At 37.2% G+C, this 15,357-nt stretch overlaps 1 protein-coding gene across 4 annotated transcripts in view; it reads left to right on the forward strand.

Moving 5' to 3' along the window:
* Positions 1 to 15,357, forward strand: part of Psd3 (pleckstrin and Sec7 domain containing 3) — a 439,685-nt gene that overhangs the window by 220,776 nt on the left and 203,552 nt on the right. For all 4 annotated transcript variants that reach the window (XM_057753140.1, XM_057753141.1, XM_057753142.1 and 1 more), the window contains 4 exons: positions 7,908 to 8,111; positions 8,220 to 8,300; positions 10,825 to 10,937; positions 12,694 to 12,752. In XM_057753140.1, the coding sequence (XP_057609123.1) occupies positions 7,908 to 8,111; positions 8,220 to 8,300; positions 10,825 to 10,937; positions 12,694 to 12,752 (457 nt within the window). The remainder of the gene's footprint in view (positions 1 to 7,907; positions 8,112 to 8,219; positions 8,301 to 10,824; positions 10,938 to 12,693; positions 12,753 to 15,357) is intronic.

A 15,357-nucleotide genomic window follows, 5' to 3' on the forward strand; every position in this document is an offset into this window, starting at 1 on the left:
ACCTCATTTTACCTTCTCAACATTTCAGAGCAGGATTTTTTTGTGCTCTCAGTTCAGGTTTTCATGTGTTGACCCCCTATGTGGTTTTACTCTCTGTACCATCTGCCTGTACTACATGTACTACGGCGCCTGCCCTATGAGACGGTTCGCAAGTCTCGGGCAAGGGCCTGGAGATTTTAAACATACACACACAGACAGTGAGACAGTGACATGGGTCATCCTTGAAACAAGAATGCCCTCTTTATTGTGTTCAGGGGAAGCTTATATAGTGCTCTGGCCACACCCCAGCTCTCAGGATCTTTCAGCTGCCGACTCATCAGAACCCATTCCCCTGCCATCAGGGTATCATGCTCAGAGCAGCTACAGGCTGCTCAGAGTGGAGGAAAAGTAGTTTACAGGAAATTCTGGGTCTGGTGGTCCTCAGTCCCCAACATCTACCTTCGGAATACAAGTTAGAGGGATCATATCAAAAACTCCAAACAAAACACATAAGCCTGAAAGCATTTTTTAAAAGATATTCATTAATTTATGAATGTATGTGTGTGTCTCAGTGTATGTGTGTTTGTATGTGCACCACATTTGTGCAGGAGCACAGAAGTCAAAAGGGCCTTGGATCCCTCTGAACAGGAATTGTAATCAGTTGTGAGCCACAATGTGGGTGCTAGGAGTCAAACCTATGTCCTCTGCAAGAGTGTTCTTAACTTCTGAGATGTCTCTCTAACTCCTTGAAGGCAATGTTTGCTGTGTAATCAAAGAACCAAGAGGGATCAGGAATCCCATTTTGGGGTTATGTGGATAACATGTATAGAAGCGGTCAGAGGAAGCCTTATTGAAAAGGTAACATTTGAACAAAACTTAAAAGAGATGTCAGTTATGCTTTTTCCAGGGCATGAAAGGCATTGTGGGCAGAGGAGAACCAGCACAAAGGCCCCGAGGCTGGAGCACTCTGAAATGTGAAACATGCTAGGTCAATATGGCTTCATATGGGTCTGAGTGGTGACCCAGAATCATCTCAGAATCATTTTGGGTAATAAAAGGGAAATGCCAAGGCCTTCCTTAGGCCTGTACACAGCCAAGAACTTCCTGGAGGGAGACCCTGGCCCACATGCTTCCTTGGACATCTCAAGGCTAATTCATTTGAGACAGACAGCTTCTCTCCCTCGTCTTCGGGTCTTGGCCAGTGACACATCTGCCCTTCAAGTTGTGCTGGCCTGAAAGATTCACTCTTACTCCTACACCTCAAAGTAAGACTTGGTAGCAAATCATTCTGTGCTCTCTCTGAAGTATGGCCTGGAATTTTTATGGTCTCTCACCATGATCTCGTATACTCCACTGTTACAAAAACAATGAAAGGTTTTCCCCTTTAACAATACAAATTGGAAATTAATTTTCTGGTCTGTCTTTTGTATGCTGGTGTATGTGTACACAGGTGTGCATATATGGAGGCCAGAAGACACTTTGTTTCTTGAGACAGGACTCTCTTTGGCCTGGGGTCATTAAAAAAATCAGGCTAAAATGGCTGACCAGTGAGCCCAAAAAATCTGCCTGTATCCACTTTTCCAGAAACAGCGTATCCTTGCTGTCCCACAACAGCATCACCCATTCAGTGGCCACTGAAGATATGGTAGGACTTTTCTGCTAACACAGAATGCTTTTGCAGGTTATCAACACTGAAAAGGAGACAGTCCCTAAGGTAGACAAATACCATGCTAACTGCAGCTAGTTAAAAGCTTAGCCATGCATGGCCCAAAGGGATGCATTCTGAGAATGCATTGTCAGGAGATTCCGTTTTATGAATACCATAGTATGTCCTTAGCATAACCAAAGTGGTATAGCTCACTGCATGACTAGCCATATGTAATACACGATCATCTAAGAGCTCTCAAGCGTCTCTGGTCATCGTGTCAATTAGTGTTGTTGAACGGCAAGAACTGCAACTCCTGGCTTCCCTGGTAGATTGTGCTATGTTTCTTTTGGTGGCATAGCTTGATGACTGTATTTTCTCCAGCTAATGTGGTAGAATCTGAGTACTGAGAAAACATCTAACTATATTCCCTTTGACCCAAGTTTTGAGACATTATATATTTGTCAACAGGTATACACAATTAGTAATAAATATATTTCAAGTTAAATGTACTTTTCAAATAGCTATAAATTAATTTCACTTAATGTTAGTATACTATTTTTCTGAAAATACTGCTAAGATTTTTTTCTTATTTTGAGCTTAGAGTATAATAAAAACGGTTATATATTGAGGTTTTGTGAACTGAAAAATTTGCATCTATGAGTACTCTCTTAACCTCCTTCGTTCATTCTGATGGAGCTACACTGGTCTAGCATGTTCTCACATATGCTCCATGCTCTAGACTTTAAAATGTTTTTTTTTTTCTGTCTAGAATGCTTTTCATTTTTGGTAAAGTACAAATGTTGCCCTTTCAAATAGGCTTCCAGTGATCACTTTCTATATGTGGTCTATCTCCCTGTAATCCAAATTCTAATTCCTGTTATCTTTTGGTTCTTTTATTACTAGAGCAAATATTCGCTTCAAGTATATATGATTCATTTAGCTGTGTTTATTCTTTAGTTGTGCTTTGTTTACCGAAATCTTCTAGGCACTATACATAAATACCCTTTCTACATTGTTCCCTTTGCCCTCTCTTCATGCCCACAGTCCCTTGCCAAGCTCTGCAAACTCTCTGTCATTCTACAGAGCCCCGGAGAAGTAAGAGCTTTCTAAGAAAGATGCTGCTGTCTTTCCACCTGCTGCATCCTTCCCCTATTTGGGATGTGACTGTTTGGTGACACTGCTTTTTCCACAACTCCTGACTCTCTCATGAACTACTGCTGTCAGCTTCACTTTGTATTCCCATCACAAGACTCGGTTGACATGATTCAATAGAAGGGTGTAATGTCTGGGGCAATCCACATTACAGTTTCTCCATTTTCGTCTCAAGTTTGTTACCAACACTGACATGTGGTTTCTAATCCATTATGACTAAGTGAAAAAAATGACATCAACAGGAGGTGACAGATACATTGCCTTAGATACATTGTCTAGGAAAGACAACTCTAAAGAACTCTTAAACAGTGACTTCAGCTGTAATAGGACCCCTATGACATCTTCAGTCACAGACTAGATAGACATAGAACCCTGAAACCAAGACTCAAAAGCAATCTTCTTGGTAGGAAGGAAAGTTAGTCAACATGAATTTTAAAAGTATTGTGAAGTATATGCAAAACCATGAACCATAAGATGCCTCTGAGAAAGAAAATGGTATCCTGATGGCCATGGTTGGTTATGGCATTTGTTACCCAGGCATGCAGAGACAGTACAGTATAGTCCCCAAAGAAATAGAAACAAATCACTCAGAACTGCCATGCACCTCCAATAGTCACACTCACCTCTAGTAATGTTAGTCACTTGATATCATCTAATACTGGTTCAGCATTCACTGTTTGCCGGCCACTCAGCTAAGTGTAGCCTGTAAGCTGTTCATCCAAGAGTCTTAGAAAACAGGCAGAAAGGAAAGCTTGGAGGAGGAGCTGGGCGTAAGCAACGGGACTCTAGAACCCAGTTCTTCATGTTGTATGCTAATCAGTTGCTATGGCTAGCCATCTTCTACTATTCATGTCCTCACTGATTTAACAAATGTTTATCAAGTTCCTGATGATGGTTCGGGTACTTAGACTATTTCAGTAAACAAAATACAAGTAAGGAATAAGCATGAGGCTTGAGGGAATACTCCATAGATTGATTCAAGGTTCCCAAATAAGGTAGATTATAACTCGAAAAGAGAAGTTATTGTCTGCTTGTGTTGGGCCTTGTATATCATGCCCTGGGATAAGGATTTTTGTCTTGAGTAAGAGTTTTGTCAAGTACACACATCGTTACATTTCTAGTGGTTTCGGATGGCGAGGAGAGACAATGAAAACACATGGGAAAGTTTTCCATTTGTATACAGAGGGCATTAGAGAAGACTCCGTTCATTATCGGCAGCTGTCAGTCTTGATCAAACTACAGAAAAATCCAGAAATGTGAAGTGAGTCACAGAAGGAAGTCAAAACATATTCCAAAGGCATCATTGTGAAACCAATGGTAGGAACACCATTAGTTCAACTCTTTAAGTTTTGAACAAACATTTTTTTTTTAAAAAATAAGATTGCCAGACATAGTATAGAATGCCTAGTTAATCTCAAGTTTAAGATAAACAGTGATTTTTTTAAAAAAAATAGTATAAATATATTCTTGTAGTATTTGTTAAAGATGTGTACATAAAACACTATTTTGTTATTATCTGAAAGTTAGACACTAAGGCATTTCATTATATTTATTTGGAAAATCAAGTAGCCTGTTAAGATGAAAAGGTTCTGGGAAGGCATAGTGATTGGACTCCAGGATCTGATCTGGATTGTTGAGAGTTGCCATGGTTACTTGGCTGTGGGAACTAAAGGCTCCACATAAGCATTTCCTAGAATACAGGGGTAAGAACACTGATGTAATTGGTAGAGATCTTACTTTTAAGAGATTGTCAAGACAAGCAGGGAATGGAGCTGAAATATACAAGAGGGAGACAGACATTTCACCCCTGGAAGTGTCTAATAGACACTGTACTAGAGGGGTGCTGTTTGGTGTATTTACGGGAGAAGAATGGGGTGTTGTCTCTCTGGAGGGCTCCTCCAGTCTGCTTTATCATGTATGAACAAGGCAGGGCTGCTTCATTCTTTATTCTCTTCATGCACAGTGGCCCCTGTGTTCTGGCTCCTGTTTTTATTGGGGCTGTAAAAACATTACAGAAACCCCAACAGTAAACAGGACTGGAATGTGAGGTCATAGTAATATGAGGTCATAGTAACATGACATCACAGGGGCCAAATTCTTGGAAGGCTAGGTAGTTGGGTAGAACTGGAGTTAGGGTGGAGAAGGGAAGGAGAAGGAGCTTCAGTAAAAAGTATGGCCCTGACATATGCAAAGTATGGGCTTAGTTGTCATGGGCGTTACGTCGTGCGTGCGTTATTGCTGGTGAGCAGTATTGTCATCATATTGTCATGACTTACGATTTAAAAGGAACATTTCTGTGTGGTTCAAGTAATCTTATGAACTGGGAAAAGGACAGATTGAAGATGTCTTGGAATGAAGGTGTTTATCCTGCGTTATCCCCATCTTCTTCTTTTAATGAGAGTAATTTATTTCTTGTTTTGAAAGAAGACCAGAAAAGACTGATGTACATAGGTTTTTACAATCACATCTTTCTTGTGTCTACCCCCACCCCCGTCCGGCCTCAGGAAGATGAAGTGAAGTTAGCTAGGTTGGGCATGAAGCTAGAAGGAAGAAGCAGATGCATGGCATGAGGACTGTGAGAAAAATAAGTAGGATTTTTGTTAGCAGTATTTTTTTCAAATTTATAATTACATTTGAATAAAATCAGTTTATTATGGCAAGTTATTAGACTCCAGTGCCTACATGAAGTGATTAATAAGAAAGGCATGAGCGTGTGAGGAATTAATAGTAACCAGTGGTGTGCCGGTAAAGGAAAGTCTTTCTTTGGCATTTGCTTGTACTACATTATAGCTATTATGTAGGGAAAGACAGCAAGACTGTGGGAACACAACTGCAGGAAGGAAGTGTAAGTGAATGTGTTTGTGTATATGTGTGTGTATGTATATACATGCATATATACCTTTGTATACATAGATGTATGTATATGTATATATATGTGTGTGTTTGTTTATATGTATGTGTATATTTATATGTAACTTATTTGGTTGTAACCAACATTATTCTTGGGATATTTTACATTCTATTACTGATGTGGTAAAAATATGAATTTCCCTTAATATAAAATTCCTATGAAATTAGTTATATAGATGTGTTATAGTTAATAAAATATAAAGTTTTCACACAATGATTGGCAGATTTAACTTTCTACATAGGTTTGGAATGAAATCATTCATTTTCATGACAAGTTTATCATAAGCAAGCAGTTAGTTGTTGTTGGCAGGTATTTTCTGCTGGAAAGTGAAGGTGACTCTACCATAAACCCTTGTTTCCATCGGTCCATTTTTGCTTAGCTCATTGTTTGCTGTTGACAGTGCTTTCTAATTGGACTTGAAGGTGAAATTAGTTACTGTGGGTTTGGTCCTCCTCCATTCTGTGCTCTGAACTCGCCCTGTGGTCTCTGCTGGGAACAAGGAAGCTGACATGTGCAGGGAACCGAGTTTTCGCGTAGGTGGATGTCAGAGGCAATGGGACATCATAGCCTCTGCTCTCCATTCTCAGATTCCCTTCGTGTAGGTGGATGTCAAAGGCAATGGGACATCATAGCCTGAGCTCTCTACTCTCAGATTCCCTTCACGTAGGTGGATGTAAAAGGCAGTGGGACATCATAGGCCCTGCTCTCCACTCTCAGCTTCTCTAAGAGCAGCTTCAGGTTCCTGCAGAGGGAGTGCTGAGGAGGAGTTGCCATTTAAGGGAAGCAATCAACAAATGTCTGGCACTTGTTAAATTAAAATTTTTATTAACAATTAACATTTTGGTAATCAAAATCATTCCAGGGTTGGTGGCACATGTCTTTACTTTAACCCCAGCACTTGGGATACAGAGGCAGGAGGATCTCTGTGAGTTGGAGTCCAGTCTCCTATAGTATGTTCCTGGTCAGCCAGGACTGCATAATAAAACCATGACTCAAAATTAAATGAGTAAATAAATAAAATATTAAAAATGAAATACTGAAAGAATTTTGGAAAGTCAGCTCCCACTGGAATTTTAGCAGTTTCCTGGTACTTAACTACATTTCTGAGGAATGTAGCAACTTTAATACAAGGGATTTTTGCAATATTGTGGGATGAGACATGTTTATAACTACTTTATAAAACAAAACATAGCAGTTGAAAATCACACATGGATGAAAGATCCACTTAGAGGTATAGGATAGAAAAGACAAGTATAGAGTTGAATTTACTGTATGAGTACAAAAGCATATTGGAATACGCCTTATATTACCACTGACATTTAAGAAATTATGTTTTTTCCTTATTCTCATGTTATATATATCAAGTATATCCATAGTTATTTAAATGGGATGTTAAATATATATTTTGTACTTAAGTATCTGTGTGAAGACAGATATTTTCAAAATACTTTAATCAAAACAATAAATTAAGAGGTTTAATTAATAGGTAGTTCTGAGAGCCTTGCTGTCCTCTAAAAGCTAGCCAGCAATCTGTAAAAAAGTATAAATCACCTAATTTTATATTATTGGAGAATATCGTTTTTAGTAAAAAAAATGTATTAAGTATATTATGCAAAGTAATATACTGAACATATTAAGTGCTCTATATTTTATTTACCAGTATGGTACATATTAATAGATAAAATTGACATTAAACAGAAACTTATTGGAGTTCTCAATACTTAAAAATGATAAATAATAAAATAAGTCCTAAAATGGAAGCCCTTTTTTTTAGGGCTTAGAGCAGTGATTTCCAGCCTATTCATGGAGAGCCTTTGGCGGTGTCACGTGATCCTTTTAGAAGGATCGCTTAAGACCGTTGGAGAACACAAATATTTACATTACAATTTTTAACAATAGCAAAGTTACAGTTACAAATTAGTAACAAAAATAATTTTATGGTTGGGGTTAACACAGCGTGAAAAACTGTATTAAAGAGTCACATATTAGGAAGGTTGAGAACCACTGACTTAGGCAATTATTTTTATAGTCTTTAGAAATATAGTGCCTGAATATATTTTTTTGTGAAATATTTAAATAAAACACAATCTTATTTAAATAATTTTATATAGTTTATTTTACATTGTTTCAATAACTTCATCTATTATTTCAGTTTTGCTATACATGAAAAACATTTCTATTTTCTTTTCTTTCTTTTTCTTTTTTTTTTTTTTTAAGTGGTGGCCATAGCCATGCTGAGGTGAAAACACAGCCAGATGCTCATTCTGAAATGGGGAGCACCGAAATTCTGGAGAAAGAGACCACAGAAAGTCTCAGTAATGGTACTAACAGCAACGTGGAAGCAGCCAAACGATTGGCCAGACGCTTATACCATCTAGACAGATTCAAAAGATCGGACGTTGCAAAACATCTAGGCAAAAAGTATGTTCTTAAGACTGGTATGGGTCTGAATTCTTTTGTTGTTGTTTCTTTTTTTTTTTTTTGAATAGTTGTCATTTCAATAAACAACTCTCCTCTGTTTCCTTGCAGTAATGAATTTAGCAAACTAGTTGCAGAAGAGTATTTGAAATTTTTCGATTTCACAGGGATGACGCTGGATCAGTCTCTCAGGTATGATGAAACATCACTTCTGTTCTGCATCGCCTTCTCAGCAGAGGAAGTCCTGAGCTCTGCTTGCAGTCGGACTCCTTTTGTTACCCCAATTCCATTTGCTTTGTGAGTTTAGATGAGACTGGGTCCTACCCAGAGAATAAGAGAGAAATAAACATGAACTGATATTTTGCATGGAATAGTGAACTTGAGTCCATAGAACATAGAAGAGGATGACCTGAAATCAATTCTGGGGAAAAAAGTCTCTTTTGAGAGTTTCTTTTTAATTTTTCTATTATAGTAAAAATAGGCAACTAAATTTCTTATCTTAACCATTTCAAGGGCCCCGCCACTAGCAATAATACATTGATCTAGCTGATCGAGCTGAGCACTGTCAGTCACTAATTTCTTTTACTCTGCTCCTCTCGGAGCTAAAACTGTACCTGGTAAACACCTCCCCGTTTCCTTACAAGCCACTCTTTTGATTATGCTGACTACTTCGTGTACCTGGCCTCAGGCAATATTTGGCGGTTTCTTTTGTTTTGTTTTTGTTTTACTTATTAGGTAAATTATTACTTATTACTTATGTTGGCCTCCAGGTTTATATATGTTTTATTCATCACAGGATTTCCTTCTTAAACTGAATAATACTCCACTGAACAGACATAGTACTGTTTTCCCACCTACTCATCGATCAATGCTTGCTTGATCCATCCACAGTTTATCTATTGTGACTACTTCTGCAATAAACACAGGCATACATGTCTCCTTGTGACCCTACTTTCAATTCTGTTGAATAAGAAGTTTGGAGTTTGCCAGTTAAAAAGAATACTGACTATAAAATTAGTGATCTTTGTCCCTTAAGTATTTACTTACAATGGCAAGTACAAAATCTTTTCAGATTATATTTTGTTATTAATTCTTCAATGGAATAAAAATAGCTCAACCAATATAATCTACAGAATGTATCTGTGAAATATAATATCTACTATCTGATAAGTTTTTGAAAATGAAGGCCCACCAATACTCATTTTTAACATTTGAGATACTAAACATAAAATCTAGTGAGCATTTAATCTTATGAACTACTTTTAAAACATGTGAACCTCAGTGAGTTCTGATCATCTTGTATAATCCCTTAATTTTGCAAGTCAGACAACAGAAGCCTGGGCAGTGCAGTGAGGTTTGTTTACTAGAGTAGTTCCCACTTTCCTGCTGCTTGCAGGCTGTTGTTATTGAATGAGAGCATCTAAGAGTAAAAGGATGCGTTAGACCTTTGCTTTCTACTGTTATATGTTTATTTCAAAAGTTGTAAAGAAATAGTGATCAGTGTGGGTTGGGATAATGAAGTACAAATCTCTAGTAAGAGTAAAAATATTCTCATGAAAATCAAGTTTATTATATGTACTTTATGATAGTAAGAGTCTTAGAAAAATTTAAATGATTTTTATAAGTAGCTTATTGCTTGATATAAGGAACAACTTAAGATTATATTTTCCAGTTTCTTCCTCATGAATCTATGATGATGTGAAAACAGGAAAATAAATTATCCCAGATCTGCTGTGTGCAAAGCAGACAGGTGGAGGTTACATCACTATTGGACCCTGATGTGTGGGTTTTAACACATAGCTGGTAGGATTGTACAAATGAGTCATAAATGTCTGTCTTTTTCTTTTTAATATAATTTATCTTTTAAAAAATACCATTTGACAATCACAATATAAATTGCCTGCCCTTTTCAGGCTTTCTTTGTGTATTGGCGTATCTGTTCTTCCTGTGACATTTTATAGAGGCTTATTTTCCTTCCTTCCTTCCTTCCTTCCTTCCTTCCTTCCTTCCTTCCTTCCTTCCTTCCTTCCTTCCTTCCTTCCTTCCTTCCTTCCTTCCTTCCTCCCTTCCTCCCTCCCTCCCTCCCTCCCTCCCTCCCTCCCTCCCTCCCTCCCTCCCTCCCTCCCTTCCTCCCTCCCTTCCTTCCTTCCTCCCTTCCTCTCTTCCTTCTTCCTTTCTTCCTCCCTCCCTCCGTCCGTCCCTCCCTCCCTTCCTTCCTTTCTTTTTCTTTCTGTGCATGTACATATAGATATAGTATAGAAAATGTTCAGGGGAGTGCACACCTGCATGTGGTACAGCCAACGTGGAAATTAGAAGACACGTTTTGAGAAGGCCTCTCTTTTTGTTTCTGCTGCTACACGGAGTTCTATAGGTTAACTGGCCTGTGAACTTCTGGGCAGTTCTCATGTCCTCAACTAATTCTGAGATTATAGGTGCATGCTACCAAATCTCACTTTTCCCATGAAACATGGATTCACATCCTCAGGCTTGTGTGGCAAGCTTCTACCTGCTGAGCCATTTGTCCGGCCCACATTTTATAAAATTTAAATTTCCGTTTCTATATTGAGTACCATCTAGTGAATATTTTAGGAAGTAGGGTGAAAGGGACTGTAGGATGCTTTTGTATAATTATTCCCTTACACATCTCTAAGTTAACTGTTAAATTCAAAAGATGAAAACTGCTTAAACATTTCTCTTCTTTATTATTCTTTCTCAGGTATTTCTTTAAAGCATTTTCTCTTGTGGGAGAAACCCAGGAGCGTGAAAGAGTATTAATACATTTCTCCAATAGATATTTTTATTGTAATCCAGACACTATCACCTCACAAGGTAATCTAATGGAAAGCTTGCAATTTTATGAGTGTGATTATTTTCCTTATTGTAAGTTATATTTTATTGTAAAAATGTAAGAAGTTATATTTAAATTGCCTTCTCCTAATTATTTAAATCCAAACTGGAATCATTAGTTTGGAATCTTTTCTCATTCTTTCCCTTTCATTTTAATTTTTTATGGCATCATCTTCTTAAGGAATATTTAATAACATATTTTGTTGTCTTAATTTATTCTTCTTAAAAATTCATAGTATGGTGGTATTTATTTATATTGTCTTCCTATGTTTAGCTTTGAGCGCTGGAATTTTATGTGCAAAGTAGTTTGTGATACATTATTGGTTTTCTTACTTCTTCTTCTATGTCCTATGTCAGTGGAGTTTCCCTGTCCTGACTGCCTGCTCCCAAATAACTGGTAGCCACTTCCCAAATAATTTTCTCAGAGACTTAATATAAATTACAAATACTTGGCCAATAGCTCAGACTTGTTACTAGCTATCTCTTACACTCTAACCCATATTTCTTATCTATTGTTTTTCCTGTGGATCATGGCTTGCTACCTCATTTCTACATGGCCTGCTTCCTTGGTGGCTGGCATATACTCCCAGTCCGCCCTTCTTCTGCCCATCATTCTCCTAGTTTGGTTTCCCACCTGTAATTCTTGCCTGGTTACTGGCCAGTCAGCTCTTTATTAACCAATGAGAGTAGCACATATTTACAGTATACAGAAGGATTATTCCACAGCAGTCCATTCATTATACTTCTTGAAATCAGTGTGTTTAGCTCAGATTTTCCTTCTGCATATTTATGTATCTTTATGGAGACTTTCCTGAATCTCAGGTACTTTTGTTTGATATTAATTAAAATCTTTAAAGCTGCCTTTCACTTATGACTTTAGTGAACTATGAGTTTGTTTGTGGTACTGTTTATATGCAGAGTTAAACATCTTACCTTCAAATATCAGTTAGCTTTTCTCTCCCCTAAGGTTTAACTCTGCATATAAAGTAAGATGAAAGTGATAATCCCATTTAAGTTGGAAATGTTATTTCAGGCTTTGACCACATTTTCCTGAATATTTAATTTTTTAATTCTCCAATATTATTTCAATATTTTACTTTTTGCTTTATCTAAACATCCTAGAAAAAATAGAATCTAAATGCAGTCTTTAAATAATGTTGCAAAATATGTCTATTATTAACTATACATCCTGTATTAAATGATTCCTTTTCATATTGATACCATATGCTACAGAAAATTGAGAAAATACAAATAAAACAGAAATATGTGTCCTGATCCAGAGATAGCTTTGTATTTTGATATATCCTTTTAGATATATTTACATTTAGTAGAATTATACTGCACATATGTTTCTTATATGACTGATTATCAAGTATCTTTTCACTTTAGCCTATATTCCTATACAACAATCCTAATGTCCTTAATGTTACAAACTTTTGTCTCTCATTGTGAGCAATGTCTGACTTTGTATTCTTGTATTTATGTAGATTCTTAGTTGTTTCCTTAGTGTAAAGCCACAGAAGAGTTGCTGTGTTAAATGACACTGCTTCATAGTTTTGCACATGTAATACCAAATTGCCCTTCAGAGAGGAGGTACCAATTTACTTGTCATTAGAAGGGTTCAACTGTCTTTGGAAGTTCTTTCAACTTATCTCATACATTTTCTTACCCTCCAAACAAGGTTGTGTCTAGTGTAGCTGTGCACATGCGATGTTAACAGTAGTCCCTGTTTTTGCAGATGGAGTCCATTGCCTCACCTGCGCTATGATGCTGCTCAACACAGATCTGCATGGCCATGTAAGTGTAGGTTTGTGACGTTGTCTCATAGGATCTGCAACGTTGCAAGTTTGTCTTTGCGCTTGTGTTCATACAGATTTTTCTCTGCCCCTCCTTGCCTTTTTTTTCTAGAGCATTCCAGTAACATGTAGATAAATACAAATTTTCCAAGAAAGAAATATCCTTTTCATTCCACATGCTAGCACAGAGAGTAATTTTAAATACAAGGTATTTTGTAGGTGCCTGGTATGGTTTCAGTGTATAAATTCCATATCACCTTCTTCCACCAGATGGCAGGCAGAGGCTACTTCTTTTAGATTTTGTTTTGTTGTCTTCTGGTTAGACTGGTTAGTGGCTGATGTACAATGTTGGAAAAATAATAGAAGTTAGAACTGAAACTGCCATTTTTAAGTTTTAGTAGGTATAACAATTCAGTTTTTTCTGATTTCTTCAACTCACCCCTTTTGTTATCTAGCTAAAATATCAAAATAAAACCTAACACAAAACCAAACTATCTCATCTTCTGTTTGAAATCAAAGGTGTATATCATAAATTTATGACCTGTAATAGAAATGAAATTTTACCATTTTAGTTATCCACTTCATATTTGGGAAATGAGAGTATTTTAAGTAAATATAAACTAATCTCTATTATTTAGGACAAAGTTCTAGGTTCATGTAACTTTAAGGAAAATTTCAAGTTTTTATGTAATTGAATATATTATCCCTTGACTTTATATATTTTACTTAGTAATTTTATAAATTTTCTATAAATAGAAAATTACTATTTAGCAGCTGTTCCATTATCCCAAATATCCCATTATCTTGATACTATAGAGCTCCTTTCTAAAGAGTTAGTGTGGGGCTCTGTGGGACCTTTAAGTTGAACCTATTCAGCATAAAGAAGCCTCTTCACATTGGATGTTTTTGAAGTCCTATTAACCTAAAATAATTGTGTATTTATCATTTTTGATAAGAAATGTCTTATAATGGAAGAATGTGCTAATATTTCATTCTTGTTGAAAGATGATGAGGTTCTCATATAATGTCTGTAGAAGTTGTTGGATTTGGGAAACATTGTTTTGCATTTGGATTGCTTTTTTAAAAAGCTCACAATGCTTTAATAATACTTTGAAGTTAGCATAAATCTTACTGCTCATAATAATTTGAAATAAAGCAGTAAGTATGGATATGGCGACTGACTTTCATTCAGATACCTGCTGTGGTTGAATGTAGATGCACTGTGGACCTCCTGGTGCCTGGAAACACAGCTGCAGACACACAAGGGCAGGGCCATCTGTCCTGATCCCAGCCTCAGATCTCCTGAGGGGATCCTCATGCATTGGGCACGGTGGCACACTATTGGAATTCCAGAAGTTGGGAAACTAAGGTGGGAGTATTGAGAGTTTGAGGCTACCCAGAACTCCGTGGAGGTACACTGCTAAACAACAAAGTTAGCAAACAAACAAATCTGCATTTCCTTTGACACCAGGATGAAGAATACTCTAATGTTACCTTTAGTTGTGCTGATTGTAGATAATTAGTAGTTGCCTAAAGTAGCATGTTACTGATGATATAAAGTAGCACGTTACTGATATAAAGTAGCATGTTACTGATATAAAAGGGGAAATTGTAATGACAGTAAATCTCTCTGGATCATCTGGATTGTATTTTTGGTAGTAATTAGTTCTCAGCCTTGGTTGAGTGTATAAAATATATACTGTATACTTAGGGTTGTCTAGTGTTTAGGTTTTGTGTAATAATTTTCTTTGTTGTACAACATATACTGTTATAAATCTGTGGGATGTATAGTTGCTATGATAAGCGCTAACCATATGAAAATGTGTTTTTCTTATCTTTCCCTCTGGATTCATTTTAAAAATAAACTTTCCTTCTAGGTGGTAAGTGTTTGTCTATAATTCTGAATTTAGATTCTCTTGCATCATACTTGCCTGATATATTCCAGTCTCTGTGCGACTGGTTAGCATGACCGTTCTGAGGCTGAAATCTTTCATAAGACGAGTGAATTTTTTCTAGTGTTTGCTTCTTCCCTTTGCCTTCTTTCCTACTTCAGAGGCCATCACCATCTATTACCTGACCCAGTGCCCGAATAACCTATTGTTACAAACTAATCCGCCATTCCCCTTCTCTGTACCATTGGCCATGACAGCAGCACAGCAGCATGACTTCTAAGAAGTGCTGAGCCGGCTTGTTCTCATGCTTTCTACGGGGAAGGGCTAACTTGGGGGATTGATTTGGCCTGTTTTTTTGTTTTGTTTGTTCTGTGATTCTCCTTTATGTAATGAGGCTCTGTAAATGCGTTGGTATGGGCCTTTTTATCCTGCTATTCTCACTAATAATAAGATGACGGAATGAACACTAACACAATAACCTCTAGAAGGCAGGTTCACATGTTGTACTGCTTTTCTATCTTTGTCTGATGTATCCGCTCACTCACCAGATACCAGTGTTATGCCCAGATCAAGGAGTCTCCCCAAAACAAACAAGGAGACCGAGTCCTGTATGTAATAGCAAAGAGCCTTTATTCTCATACAAATTTGCAAACTTGGACTCTCCATGTGTCCAACATATTGGACTGGTTGGGAGCCCCGAGCTCAGTTGAGTTG

This window comes from Chionomys nivalis, chromosome 20 (assembly GCF_950005125.1).
Source record: "Chionomys nivalis chromosome 20, mChiNiv1.1, whole genome shotgun sequence".
NCBI classification, from domain to species: domain Eukaryota; kingdom Metazoa; phylum Chordata; class Mammalia; order Rodentia; family Cricetidae; genus Chionomys; species Chionomys nivalis.